This window comes from Rhizopus microsporus (genome assembly GCF_002708625.1).
Source record: "Rhizopus microsporus ATCC 52813 unplaced genomic scaffold scaffold_5, whole genome shotgun sequence".
Classification (NCBI taxonomy): Eukaryota; Fungi; Mucoromycota; class Mucoromycetes; order Mucorales; family Rhizopodaceae; genus Rhizopus; species Rhizopus microsporus.
In genome coordinates, this window is record NW_019671920.1 from 283,994 (window position 1) to 297,159 (window position 13,166).

Consider the following 13,166-nt stretch of genomic DNA (forward strand, 5'->3'; position numbering starts at 1 on the left):
CAACCAATGCCTCAAAACGGAGAGAATGATCAAAAAGGGAAATTGGCGTTTTCAAGCTGTGACTACTTCAGTTCAGCTCAGCATGAATACTGTAAACGGATGCTCTGGATCAGTAGATTGGCTACTCACCAACTGAACACCTTTGAAACTGAACCTTGCAAGACATCCTTTATTATGAGTTTGTAGGTTGGAAACTTGGTGTCAAGTTCTGTTTACAGCTTTCAAATGGGCTCAGAACTAAACATTTTCTAACTTTTCATCATTTCTTCTCTAGGTGTAACCAGTTATCGTTGCAGCTGAACGAAACCATTCCCTTTTGGCTACAATTATTTTCCTTTGGACAAATTACAGCATTCTCTGACTTACCCCCTTGGTCATGGTCGATTTTTGTCGAAGTAGTGTGATTTACCGGTGTATTCCATACAATGCGTTATGGCTCCCACGTCAATGCAACATCGCAACTTAGAACCATATTTTTATTATGTTGATATATTAGATGAAGAAACCTTGATAAACATACTGTAACGCGTGACGCATGCCATCATATCCTCAAAAATATCCTTAAAGGATTTTGCATATATTGTATCTCTTAAACTTGATGATTGTTTGAATAAAAGACTCACTCAACGAAATGTGTATTGCGCATTGTCATTTGGCAAAAAGAAAAAAGAGAAATTTGGGGGTAGAGTAATAATTTTCTCCACGCATGTGCAAAAAATAAGTATCATTGTAAAAAAGCATAAATATAAATAAACCTTTTAGCAACAAACTGTCTTTACAGAATGCCCTCAACATGGCTACGAAGCCTCTCCCTGCGCTAAGAGAGGCTTTTATTGATCCCTGAAACGTTCGGAAACTGCCAAAGATGTGGTAGTGGTAGGGTGACCATAGATGAATATTTATCCTCACACCTCTAATTTTAGGGCTAAAAAAAACTATTAAAGCAAATCAGCCGACGTAAACTATGAGCAATAATAAACAATTATGCACTCTGTCTTGTAGTTATTTCTCTAAAATGCCCAAACAAAAATCTAGAGTAAAAAGGAGAGGGGGAAGTTTAGATTTATCGAAACACAGCTGCATCGTTGGTTGTGCATACTTGTCAACTGATACAAATTGAAAGTATTTACTAAAGAGACATAAAGATATATTAAGTCCTTACAAAGCTTGGTAATCGTTTCTTTTATTAGACTGAGCAATGTAAAGTCATTTATAAAATAAAATCAAGCAATTTTACTACTTTTATAGAAAGGAAAAAAAATGCAAAAAAAGGGGGCCAGCCAACAAGACAGCAATTAAGTATAATAATAATAAATATATAAAAAGATAAATATAAAAGATAAAAGCAAATAAAAATGGTATGCAAAAAAAAAGAGTATTATAAAGGTGGTTCAAAGGTGCCTACCAACTGAAATACGTACTGGAAATCAGGCTTGAAAGGATGTGCCATACAGCCATGAATCACTGGTGCTATTGCGTTATTGATAAACTGAAGGCATCTCATATGTATACCAGCCAATACTTGTACGAGCTCACCCTATGACGAATGAGTTTATCATATGAGTACTATGGACATCTCACTTACCGTTTCTACATGGCGAATTTCAATAAATCGAGGATCAAAACCAATGACATAAGGATAATAAAACGCGACTGATTGTGGAACACCTTCCCACTCGATCAAAGGAGTCTCACGTACATAGGATCCGTGCGTGTTTACCATAAAGGCAAATGCATCGTAACATAACAAATAGTTTTCTTTACATCTAAACATGCCCAATGGCCGCAGTTCTTGACCTTTTTGCTGTACAAAGGCAAAGTCAGGATGAGTAGGGTCTGGTAAGTTACGGTTCATGCTAAGTGCCTCTAGGTTGATAATTTCAAATCCTCTTGCACACACCACAACCAGTCGAGCCTTCAAAAAGTGCAATGAATAAGATTCTGTACCAATATAAAACTCCATATAACTCTTGAACCACGATGGCATCTTGCTGAAAAGACCAGACTTGGCAAAGAACTTTTTGCTATTGTTTGGATCACGTAAGTCACCACAGACAGGCTCAAGTACTTTGAAATTGCTGTCAACACCGCGCTTTTTCATGGCAACAACAATCGTGCGGCCATTACAGACGCCCGCGTGGAAAAATGTGATGTGCTGGGCGACCTTTTGGTGTGGCTTGTCTACAGTCGTTCGACGAGAATCTTTTGGAACAAGGGGATCCAATGCATAGGCATACAGAGTTTTATCTGATCATCGTCAGTGTCCATCGTATAATACATCTTCGTATATTTACCTGCAAGAATAAGTAGTATATGATGATCTTCCAACACAGCGATCTGGGTCACATCCGATATGGAAAGGACCAACTTTATCGTGTTTGTATCACCCTCAATGCCCATCCAGATACCTTGTTGTGTACCCACAGCGATCATACGGATATTTGTTGAGCTTGCTACAATAAAAAAAAAAAGTTTGAGACCAGAATACCCAAAAGGGAATAGTGTTACTTACTAAATGGCACTGTACAAGTTACTTTTCCATGGTTATGTAAACTAGATGCATTTGATCCACCAAAGGTTGTGTCGCTCAATGATCTGATCTCAAACACGCGTTTGTCCATATTAGCCATTTCTAGCATTGCTTTAGCTTCTACTACTTTTTCTTTCCATTCTACGCGTGAGGCAGCACTTTCGGCATAGAGCATATAGTCTGCACCGTGTCTACCGAGATGCTGAATAAGGATAGGGTGACTATTGCCTCCAAAAGGTGAAGATGAAGGTGCGTTTGCAAACGATCCATTTGTGGGTGAAAGCAAAGAAGAAGAGGCATAGGTAGATGTCGCTGTGCTATTCATCGTTCTTAAACCGATAGAGAAGCCTTCGGTAGCCTCTTGAATGTGCAATAATTCCATCGGTATAGGCCGCTTTGATACAACATATTCTACATCATCTGCCTTATTTGGAGCCTTTTTCTCTTTGGTCATCAATAAAAGATGGTCAAACAAGAATACACGCAACTCAATCGTTTCCACAACCAAATGAGATTTGCGAGTCAGCACTCCTTCCTTGATCAACTTTCTTCCTGGTTTCAGCAAATCGAGTTCATGTGGTTCTCCCGGCTTGAATCGAACACGTTGGTTAATTTCATAGATACGGAGTGTATTTTTCGTCTCTACAGTTGCTTCGTCTACTTTTGTCGCAACTCCCTTGATGATGTCTATGCATGTTGCGATATGAACCTTGTCTGGGTTATCGTCTGGTGTCTTTTTCAATACAGCATCCAGTAATAATGAATAACGTTGGAGTCTAGTCACAGGCAAAATGATAAAATGACGGAATGGTAACCTTCTGCTTTCTGCTCTTTTTTCCTTTTCTCTAATGAAGTTCTGGAATAGTATATTTGTTTCGGCTTCACGTTTAGCTTCATATTCAGCCAGGACAACCTGAGGACCATATCTCAAGTAGGCATCCTTGAAGCGGTTGACGTGTCTCAAAAAGATATCACCCACTTGATTAACACTACCAATCGCACTGATGGACTGGCAGTAAGCTTGATGGTCTTTGAGGTCATCGCAAAGTTCTTTGTGTATATCCAAAATGTCTTTATAGTTGTTGAACACTTTGTCGCAAAACTCTTGTCTTCTTGACTCTTCAATACATTGTGCATTGAGCAATTCTTTTACATAGAGCTTTTATAGTGTTTTAAAAAAAAAGCTTCCTTAAATAAAAAGAAAAAGTATTTACCTCGTCCAAAAGCCGTAAGTCACGCACATAATCTTCTTCTGTATAAATAAGCTCATGAATAGCCTCCTGTCTGCTGATTTCATTTTTGGGTAACGACATCAATATTTCCTTTGATACACTTGCTGACCATGCACGGGAAATGCTCTAGTAAAACTTAGTATCAGATATGTACTCATCTTTTCAACTTACTGTGTCATGAGAAACAGATGACCCAACAGATGGAGCCATCAACTTTTGTTGGATGTTATCCGGTTGCTGAAGTAGTCTATTTGGACAGAGTGGAGAGTAACATTCAGGCTGACCTGGTAAACAGGAAATTGAATAACAGCGTGTGAGTGGTGTATAGACGCCCTGGATCTCTTGGTCTGTGGTAAGAAGTGTATAGATTTCATTAGTAGAGTTGTACAACTTGTTCTTTCTGACGGATTTTTCCGAATATGGGATTGGTGCAATTAAAGGAGGATGAGTCTTCATGAGGGCACGAGCAACCTTGAGGTAGATTGAAGTGGCTAAGCTATCAGGTAGAAAAGAGCGAAGTAAATCCTGAGATGATCGTTAGTATACATGCATATATATATCCATCAAACATACTATAGCTTCTTCACCGTTAAAGCTAAGGGGATATTCCGCTGTACAGAATATTCTTCTACGTTCATTTAAGGACCTGACGGCAGTAATAAAGTTGCTTGATATAAAAGATAAAAGAGCATAATTAGGGAACACAACTTCATCCTCAAGCACATTTGGCATCTCAAACGCTAAAGGAGATGTAGGATTTGAGAATATGATTTTGGGTGAAGGTGGAATACGATTGTTGAGCGATCTTCCTGAGGATGAAGATATCGTGCGATTCAATGAACTTGTTCTGGTCGTAAAGATATAATCCTCTTTATTGTTCACTCTGAGAAACGATGGTGAGACAGGTGGCGTAGTTTGATGAGGCTTTTCTTCAATAATCGTCGGCTTTTTTGGTTGTTCAATGCATTCTGTTGTACTAAATCGTGTATAATTTTCTAAAACTGGAGAGTATCCTTGGGTTTCGTCTTCGTATCCCCCCTGAACGAGTAAACACTTAATATCTCTCCTCCCAAATAGCAAACTTTAGACTTACGTTTTGATTAACTTGGTCAAAGCTACGTCTTTGATCACTACTTAAATTTAACTCGTTGATGAACATGTCCAAGTCATGGTAAAGTGCTTCTAGAGTAGGTGATCCAATTGCGCCATCAACAGATGATTCCTGCCTTGTATTCATTTTTTCTGTGTCCATAATAAAAAAGGAGTGAGCGTGCGTGGCTTCTATTTAGTAAACACAAAAACAAATGAATAGAATAATGAAAAGAAAGAAGAGAATAAAAAAAAAGGTGTTCAGGGCAAACCTCATATACTTGTGTAACCACAGCCTCACATAATGCGCCAAGCTATTAGTAGTTGTACGCCCATGTTTAAGGTGGACTCGTTGTAATTGTTATTTTTGATGGAATGAACAGCTGCATAAACTTGCAGTTCATTTTATCAAGGACGATATTTCCATATGGATTAAAGCGTTGACATTTTCAGTGATACATCTACATCACGTTGTTGCTAGGGAAATGATGAATTATTATTCTCCTTATATGACGGTAGTATTGTTGTCAGTGGCAAGTCAAAATGAAATCGATTCAAAATCAAAAAGAGGCTCCAGATTCACTTTTTCTTTGCTTTTTTTATAGTCTTAAGCTAGAGGGTATGTTCTTTGCCCAGCCAAAGTGAAATACGAGCTATTAAATATTTGTAGTTACCTTCTTAAACAAATTTATACAAATATGCCTCAGCGCATTAGGATAGTATAACCATTCAAACCTCATTCTTATAATGTTAATTATCTGTTTAGAAATAGCACCCTTTCTTACAGGCATTGGTACTTAGCTATCTTGTTTGAGGATCTTTAATTTCCAACTTTCTTTAAATAATTATCTGACAAAATCTAATGCATGGAAAATATGAAATATATGAAAAATTAGCGGAAAGAGAGACACCAAAAGTTATGTTGTTTACTGTTCTAATGAACAGGTAATTTATACCATAAAAGCATTCACGACGCAAAAGAAATACAACAATAAGGCGATTGATCAACGTACAAAATAAATAAGCACCTTCTTTAAGCTCAAATAGGCTTACACTGACTTATTCAGAATGAGAAGGTTGACTTTTGTAAGTCGGGTTAACAGCATGGTTAAGATTACACTTTGAATGGCCAACGCTACGTGCACCAGAAAATAGGCTAAATAATGAATACGGATTTATCATACGTACACGTGATTGATCTTGGTTCTTTGTTAAACAAATTGACAACATAAATAAAATTAGAATAAAATAACAACATTTCTTTTTTATCTCTTTCTTCTTCTTGAAAAGAAACAAAACAAGTTGGTCACTTTATAAAGTCATGTTTAGCTTGACGCTACACAGTGGAAAGCTTTGCTGGACAACATCATAGGTAGTATCAGGAGATAGCGCACGTAGGATTAATCTAATTTCTGTTTTATTTTCTGGTGCATGTAGTGCTTTCCTTCCGAAATGGTAGAAACCTGGACAGTGTAGATTTCATGAGTAATCAGTCCATCATAGACTGGTCAATTCGATCAAATTGCTGCCACTTTCTATACAGGAAACGTGGTAAAGCCTGTATCCGCTGGCTATAATACCTAGGGTAAGTTTGACTAGAAAAAATGATGCAGTAAATACTAATTTTATATTTGTATCTCAACTTTGGGGCCCATAGTGCATTTACCTTCTCGGTATTTACTATCTCATCTGTCCGTGATTTAAAAGACTTTTCATCAGCAAACAGCGCGACACAATCATAATCTTTCCAATAAATCATCAATAAAAGCAATAAAGAACTAAGGGACAGGGGAGGATAATATGGCCCCTCATTTTTTTGAAAATGTAACTGTTGTAAAGGTTATTAATAAAGATTCTCTTGCTCAATTTATCGAATCAATTGAGATAATATTTGTTGCTGTTTATCAAAAGCTGGTTTCACAATGGTTTTTCTCGATAGGAAGCAAAATTCTAAGCATGTCACAGTCAATCACGCAACAGAGATCAATAATTCCCAAGTAGTATCCAGCCAAGGAGCATCCATATATCAGAGGTCGTTCCCTAAGGTCAAATAGAACGATACTATAGTATACTATTCGCATGTTTGGCGTGTATGCGATCCCTCCTGTCGTATATTTACGTTTATATCGAAGATTACACTCTTTGACGTAATATAATCAATATATATTTCGTATATAAGCCAAAGTCATCTTAAATATTAACATAATGCCTTATACTAAGCTTACAACACTGATTCATGGCATCTATAGTCTATTGTAATTGACAACAGTCATATTAAAACTTTTACTCTTTATTTTTAAATGCCAGTTTCCTTTTTGCCATGGATCTCTTCCTTACTCTGTTAATAAAAGGCTACAAAGAGACTCATTATGTCTTGCTGTAGTTCTAGTTTCCAGAGTTAAACTACTTTTCATTGATAATATCACATTTTTTCGAATGAATTCTGCTTCTGTAAAGTCCACCGAAACTGTTCCTATGTATCATGGATACAGGTGCAAATGTTTCCGTCATTAATAAGGATTTCGCTACAAAGCATAACATCCAATTCCTAGTCATCTCATCCTTGCTGGCGATAGAATTACCGCAAGTATACAAACCATTGACTTCGTTTCTGTCGATTATGATGGTGCTGAGCATCCAATCCAACGTAGGTTTGATATCATTGACAGTTTTATTATGTCGTATGAAGATAAAATTTTGGATGGTGTTGATCTTATGCTTAAATTGCATATTCATTTAGTTAATGTGGCATTCAAGTATAAAAGAATGACTAGAGTTGATGATTCAATGGATGACAAGCCATATGAGCCTAATGTTAGCCCATATGGAACTGATAAAGAACAAAAAGCTATTTTCACCGCCTTGACTCCATATATTGAGACAAACAAAAAGCTTGTAGCAATACACTTTGTAACTTACCTGAAACTGTATTATTCTTACCTACTCCTTCCGATTTCTACGTCAATTTCAGGCAGTACCCCATTCCTTACTTTATGTAGCCTAAGATAAAGGTAAGCATTAACAATTGGCTAAAGGATGGTATCATTACCAGAGACACTCCTTCTACTTGGAACTTTCCAGTAACTGTTGCGCAAAAGAAATATGGATGGTAATAAAACGGATAAGATACGTGTTATTCTTGATACAAGGTTATTGAATAAACAGTTACCAATAATCAATGAACAATTATGACTATACATCTAATACTAGGCCGATAATCCCTAAAATTGAGGTTTTCGAAACTAATTATAAAACTCGGAAGCATCTGTGACAAACGCCTCTACCAAGAGAACCGTGTTTCCAAGAAAGATTGAAGGAAAAAGCGGTGATCTTTTGAGGTTTCACTCATTTTCGGTACCAAGAAGAATCAGATAATAGCAGTCATTCCTTTAGTGTTCAAATTACTACAGCAGGCTGTTACAAAAACGATTTCAAATCGTCCAGCTCGTGGTTTTATGAGTATCATGTGGCATCTTGCAAAGATGTATTTGACAGAAGGTGGATGTCAGAATATTTCCTTATTGCGTGCATTGAAGCTTGCGTTAAACAATGGCGCAACAGTTCTCCTTCCTAATAAACTAGAGCCCTAACGTTTTTACCAAATAAGGGATAATATGTCATATACAATGATTCAATGATACTCCTATTGTACATTCCAACCATAGGAACGATCTGCTCAATCTTTCCCAAGTTTCACAAGTTGAGCATATGTATACCAGATAGGATCGACAAAATGGCTTGAAAGGACATCGAGAACGTACGATATTTCAGTTGAACCTTCTCCAGATATTTCTTGAAAGTATATTGTAGACGTATTCCGAGCCACATGTTTGTCACAGAGGCAGTAAAATGGCGTTTTTGTAGCAAGTATACTTAGGAGATCAAAAAAATGGTTGTGTAAGGTTCAATTAAAAACATAAATGTTTGTTTTCCTTTAGTCATCAAACATATCCCTGATGGACAAGTCGATCGATCTCCGTGCTTTGCAGCCCAAAAGGGAACCCTTGCAAAAATTAGGAAACCCTTTTTTTTTTTACTTTAACCCTTCCCTTCAAACGTGTAGTTTCAAGCTTATAAGGCATGAACTTAATCTCGACTTTTTAAATAAAAGACAGGTGGATCATACTATCACTTTTCCGTATGTACATTTAAACGAACGACGCTTTATATCAAGCTCGTCTTTTACAGTTTCCCCCTCTTTGGATCTCTTTTTTGTTGCCTCGCAAAAATACAAAAATAAGGCAAGACGCCCAATTGGCCTCCTTTTTTGCGACAAAGGAGGCAAATGAAACAAGCCCTCTAAACACTGTAAAAATATTTTAATCATGCTTGATATAAAAGATGACTTGCTGAAGCTGCGGCTGTCAATCATGCAGTCTTCGGTGATTGAAAGTAAAGATAACAGGCTCAGAAGCGTGGTTGTTTTTTTCTTTCCCGCTCTTAATTATTCATCATGTCTACTGCCGGTCAGGTATGAAAGAAGTAAGCACATATATCATATAATAACTCGATATAAAGGTTATAAAATGTCGTGCTGCTGTTGCTTGGGAAGCAAGAAGACCTCTAAGTAAGTGAGTCTAAACTAAATTGTGACATGAGCTTACATTACATGAAGGCATTGAGGAAGTCGAAGTTGCTCCACCCAAGGCTCATGAAGTTCGTATCAAAATACTCTATACTGGCGTGTAAGTATAGTAAAGCTGTATATGAACGCGTGCTTTTGATAACCTATACCTAGTTGCCACACGGACGCATATACTCTTTCTGGCGTTGGTAAGGCTTTAAAATTTTTTGAAAGCGTAGACTAATGTTCCCCTTGTACAAAGACCCTGAAGGCGTTTTCCCTGCTATTTTAGGTCATGAAGGCGGAGGTATTGTAGAGTCTGTTGGCGAAGGCGTGACTGATGTTGCTCCTGGCGACCATGTTATTCCTCTTTATACCGCCGAGTGCAGAAAGTGCAAGTTTTGCACTAGTGGCAAAACCAACCTTTGTAGCTCCGTTAGAGCCACTCAAGGTCGTGGTTTGATGCCTGATGAAACAGTTCGCTTTACATGCAAAGGAAAGCCCATCTATCACTACATGGGTACTTCTACTTTCTCAGAATACACAGGTAACAATGGTATGCAAAAATGAGTCGAGTCAAACTTATGCTCTTGTTTAGTCGTTGCTGATGTCTCTGTTGTCAAGGTCGATCCTAAACCTAGCTTAGAAAAGCTTTGTCTCTTGGGTTGTGGTATCACTACAGGTTACGGTGCTGCCACCAAGACTGTCAAGGTCGGTGAAAACGATTCTGTAGCTGTCTTTGGTGTCGGCTGTGTCGGTTTGAGTGTGATCCAAGCCGCTGCGGCAAACAAGGCCAGGTAAGGAAGAAATAAAAGGAGTACGTGGCAAAGATAAAGACTTTATTCATGCAAAATAATTTGTAGGCGTATTATTGCAGTCGACATCAACCCTGATAAGGAAAAGATCGCCAGAAAGTTCGGCGCTACTGATTTCGTTAATCCCCGTGATCATCCCAGTACACCCATTCAAAACTATCTAGTAGATATCACCGATGGCGGACTGGAGTATACATTTGATTGTACTGGTAATGTTGACGTGATGCGATCTGCCCTTGAGGCCTGTCATAAGGGTTGGGGTGAGTCTGTCATCATTGGTGTTGCTGCTGCAGGCAAGGAAATCAGTACTCGTCCATTCCAATTGGTTACAGGCCGTGTCTGGCGTGGCTCTGCCTTTGGAGGTGTCAAAGGTCGCAGTGAGATGGGTGGACTTGTCCAAAAATATCTTGATGGTCAGCTGAAGATTGATGAATTTATCACTCATACATTTGATTTGGATCATATCAATGACGCATTTGACGCTATGCACTCTGGAAATTGGTAAGCTCGTTAAAATTGAATTCTTCACATTTTATTCATTCTGTTATTTAGTATTCGATCTGTCGTTTCGGTTGCCAAGGAATGAATAAATAAATAGAAACTGTGGTCAATATCTATTAAAAGATTTTGAAGCATATACATTGCATATGCATTATCTATCTTTTTCTATAAACAAAAGAGAAGCTAGTAACCCTATTCACACATACACAGCTTGGATAGAGAAAAGAGAGAGAGGAAGAGGGAGAGAGTGTGTCTGCAAAGGACACACGTACGAGGAAACAACGAAAGAAAGAGAGAGAGAGATGCGCCAATTTGTGTAACTGATAGGCAAACAGTTCTTTTTGAGACATGTGTCCATCTGTATATGTGTGTATACGGTATACATGGAATGAACCAACCAAAGCCCCAGGTAATCCTTGGGACGGTAAGTTGCATCGAGATGCATGTATCTCTTCTTTAGGAAATCAGATGGTTGTCAATAAGCATAGTGAAATACGTTATATTACAGTAACGATGCAAGAGAGTTGTCACGTAACAATTTAACATTTCTTTGTTCATCGTTTAAGGAGTAAAGCTCGGGATTGGAGCCAGAGCCGGGTTAAGCCTTAGTAACAATGAAAGGATAAATGAAATAGCCTTTAAACAATGAACGATCCAAAAAAAAGGAGAAATGATGTATTAAATACATTCTTTCACACGTTTTGACGAGATTTTATTAAAATAGCAAAAAGGAAATGATAATAAATAACACGTTTTATACTATACAGGATCTCTACTTCTCTCTACTGTCAAAAAGTGCCTTATTTAGTAAAACAAAAAGTTCATCTATGTACATACCCGTTTGTTACAGAGCAACCGAACCATGGATGTTCCATTTAAGGATACTCCACCCCTTAAAATGAATATAAATTACCTCTCTTTTTTTTTATTCGAAAAACAAAACTATAAATCAAATCTTTTCTTTACTTTCTTCCCTTTTCTTTCTTCCTTTCTTTTTTAAACTTCAATGAATAAATTCTACCTTGCTCTCTACATTGCCATCTTGTTAAACGCTCTGCTGATCTTTGCAAGAGAAAGCCCTCAAAATGACAAGAAAATAACAGTTCAACGACGAAAGCGTGGCTTGTCCCGTAAGTTACTATGAAATAAAGATGAGAGTGTGGCATTGATATCCTCTTTCTATATAGGCCGAGCAACGACAATATGTCCTTATTTTGGTTGCTAAATTGTATGGCTCTCATTTATAAACTACTGTCTTTTTTCTCCTGTCTCTCTCTCTCTGTCTCTTTGTGGAGACTTCATTATGAATAAATCCATTTTTGTATCATTTATAAATAAACATTGTCGTCAGGTACACACAAGTACATCTACTTTTTTTTTGTTCTATATTTAAACCCTATTCAATGTATTGTTCCATGGAAATGTCCTAGTACTATTTTAAGCTATGGGCAAAATCCAGATCATGACCCACAGCCTTCTGGGAAAAAAGGAGAATAAAGGAAACGACAGTAAGACGATAAAGGAGAACGAGTTTTTTTTTTTGTGAACACTAAGAAAAAAAGTCTAATTGATTCAGGATGCACTGTACCATGTATCATAGTACAAACCCAAATAGTCATTTGAAAGATTCTTGAAGAGAAAAAGAGAAAGAGAAAGAGAGAGGAAAGGAAGGGGGAAGGATTTGTATTTGGACTTTACAAAAAAGAAAAAGAAAAAGAAAGAAGGGTACAAATTGATCCTATGCTTTCCAACAATAATAAAAAAAGCGCATTCTTTACTTCTTTTTTTTTTTTTATATGTAACTACGTTGTCATGGTGATATTGAAGCAAAGTAACTGTGACTATAACCGAGTCCTGTCCGTTACATATGACCCATGCTCTAAAACTGAACTTGATTATGCCATATGCTTATTAGTAAAACAACATGCCACGTCATGCCCGAGTAAGAAGGTGCATCAAGTGTTCTTTTTTTTTTTTCTTGTTAAAAAGATTACATATTGAAATGCTCACTGATACAATCACCTTTAAACAAGTAATTGTCAAAATTGCACATCGATCAGCGCAAAAACTACCTGAAATAGGTAGATAGGGTCATACCATCCTTCTTAAAAGACCAACCCTACAGGGCGACAGTGCATGACAATAAAAGGTATTTGGAAGTCTAAAACGCAGCTGATTTACACAAACAAGAAAAGGAAAGAATGAGCTTGGTTTAGATGACAGCCTTCGCTATTAAGGAGAAACACATCGTTTCTCTCCCTGTCCTAAACACAAAAAAAGCTTGCAAAGAAAAGTTAGGATATGAATTGACATAGACTACCCTTCTTGGTGTGAACAATTTATTAAAAAAGGGGAGACGCTTATTTAGCCAACCAAAGCCAAAGATAAGCACGTTATGAGATTAAGGATGGGGCTTCTTTTTACCGCACAATTTG

General features: G+C 37.4%; 4 protein-coding genes across 4 annotated transcripts; 2 read left to right on the forward strand and 2 right to left on the reverse strand.

The window, feature by feature from the left end:
- Positions 1-1,378: 1,378 nt before the first annotated feature.
- Positions 1,379-2,268, reverse strand: RHIMIDRAFT_287175 (uncharacterized protein; the record flags this gene model as incomplete). The annotated part of the gene is made up of 3 exons (XM_023613449.1): positions 1,379-1,537; positions 1,586-2,181; positions 2,238-2,268. 3 exons carry the CDS (start codon positions 2,266-2,268, stop codon positions 1,379-1,381), a joined length of 786 nt encoding a protein of 261 aa, XP_023467653.1.
- Positions 2,269-4,217: 1,949 nt separating this feature from the next.
- On the reverse strand, positions 4,218-5,117 carry RHIMIDRAFT_112156 (uncharacterized protein). The gene is made up of 2 exons (XM_023605259.1): positions 4,856-5,117; positions 4,218-4,800 (listed from the first exon to the last, which is right to left on the reverse strand). The coding sequence occupies exons 1-2, from the start codon at positions 5,012-5,014 to the stop codon at positions 4,300-4,302; spliced, it is 660 nt and encodes a 219-aa protein (XP_023467654.1). The 5' UTR covers positions 5,015-5,117; the 3' UTR covers positions 4,218-4,299.
- Positions 5,118-9,157: 4,040 nt separating this feature from the next.
- RHIMIDRAFT_213641 (alcohol dehydrogenase) lies at positions 9,158-11,061 on the forward strand. The gene is made up of 8 exons (XM_023607254.1): positions 9,158-9,322; positions 9,370-9,418; positions 9,467-9,536; positions 9,590-9,624; positions 9,678-9,962; positions 10,014-10,212; positions 10,279-10,731; positions 10,783-11,061. Exons 1-8 carry the CDS (start codon positions 9,305-9,307, stop codon positions 10,814-10,816), a joined length of 1,143 nt encoding a protein of 380 aa, XP_023467655.1. The 5' UTR covers positions 9,158-9,304; the 3' UTR covers positions 10,817-11,061.
- Positions 11,062-11,520: 459 nt separating this feature from the next.
- Positions 11,521-12,370, forward strand: RHIMIDRAFT_277795 (uncharacterized protein). The gene is made up of 2 exons (XM_023612702.1): positions 11,521-11,861; positions 11,919-12,370. The coding sequence occupies exons 1-2, from the start codon at positions 11,738-11,740 to the stop codon at positions 11,954-11,956; spliced, it is 162 nt and encodes a 53-aa protein (XP_023467656.1). The 5' UTR covers positions 11,521-11,737; the 3' UTR covers positions 11,957-12,370.
- The last annotated feature ends 796 nt before the right edge of the window (positions 12,371-13,166 follow it).

Coding starts and splice junctions, on each gene's coding strand:
- RHIMIDRAFT_112156 (XM_023605259.1), bottom strand. CDS start 5,014: ATGGACACAGAAAAAATGAATACAAGGCAGGAATCATCTGTTGATGGC. Junction 4,801..4,855: donor TTGACCAAGTTAATCAAAAC/GTAAGTCTAAAG, acceptor TTACTCGTTCAG/GGGGGATACGAAGACGAAAC.
- RHIMIDRAFT_213641 (XM_023607254.1), top strand. Junction 9,625..9,677: donor ATATACTCTTTCTGGCGTTG/GTAAGGCTTTAA, acceptor CCTTGTACAAAG/ACCCTGAAGGCGTTTTCCCT. Junction 10,732..10,782: donor GCTATGCACTCTGGAAATTG/GTAAGCTCGTTA, acceptor TCTGTTATTTAG/TATTCGATCTGTCGTTTCGG.
- RHIMIDRAFT_277795 (XM_023612702.1), top strand. CDS start 11,738: ATGAATAAATTCTACCTTGCTCTCTACATTGCCATCTTGTTAAACGCT. Junction 11,862..11,918: donor ACGAAAGCGTGGCTTGTCCC/GTAAGTTACTAT, acceptor CTTTCTATATAG/GCCGAGCAACGACAATATGT.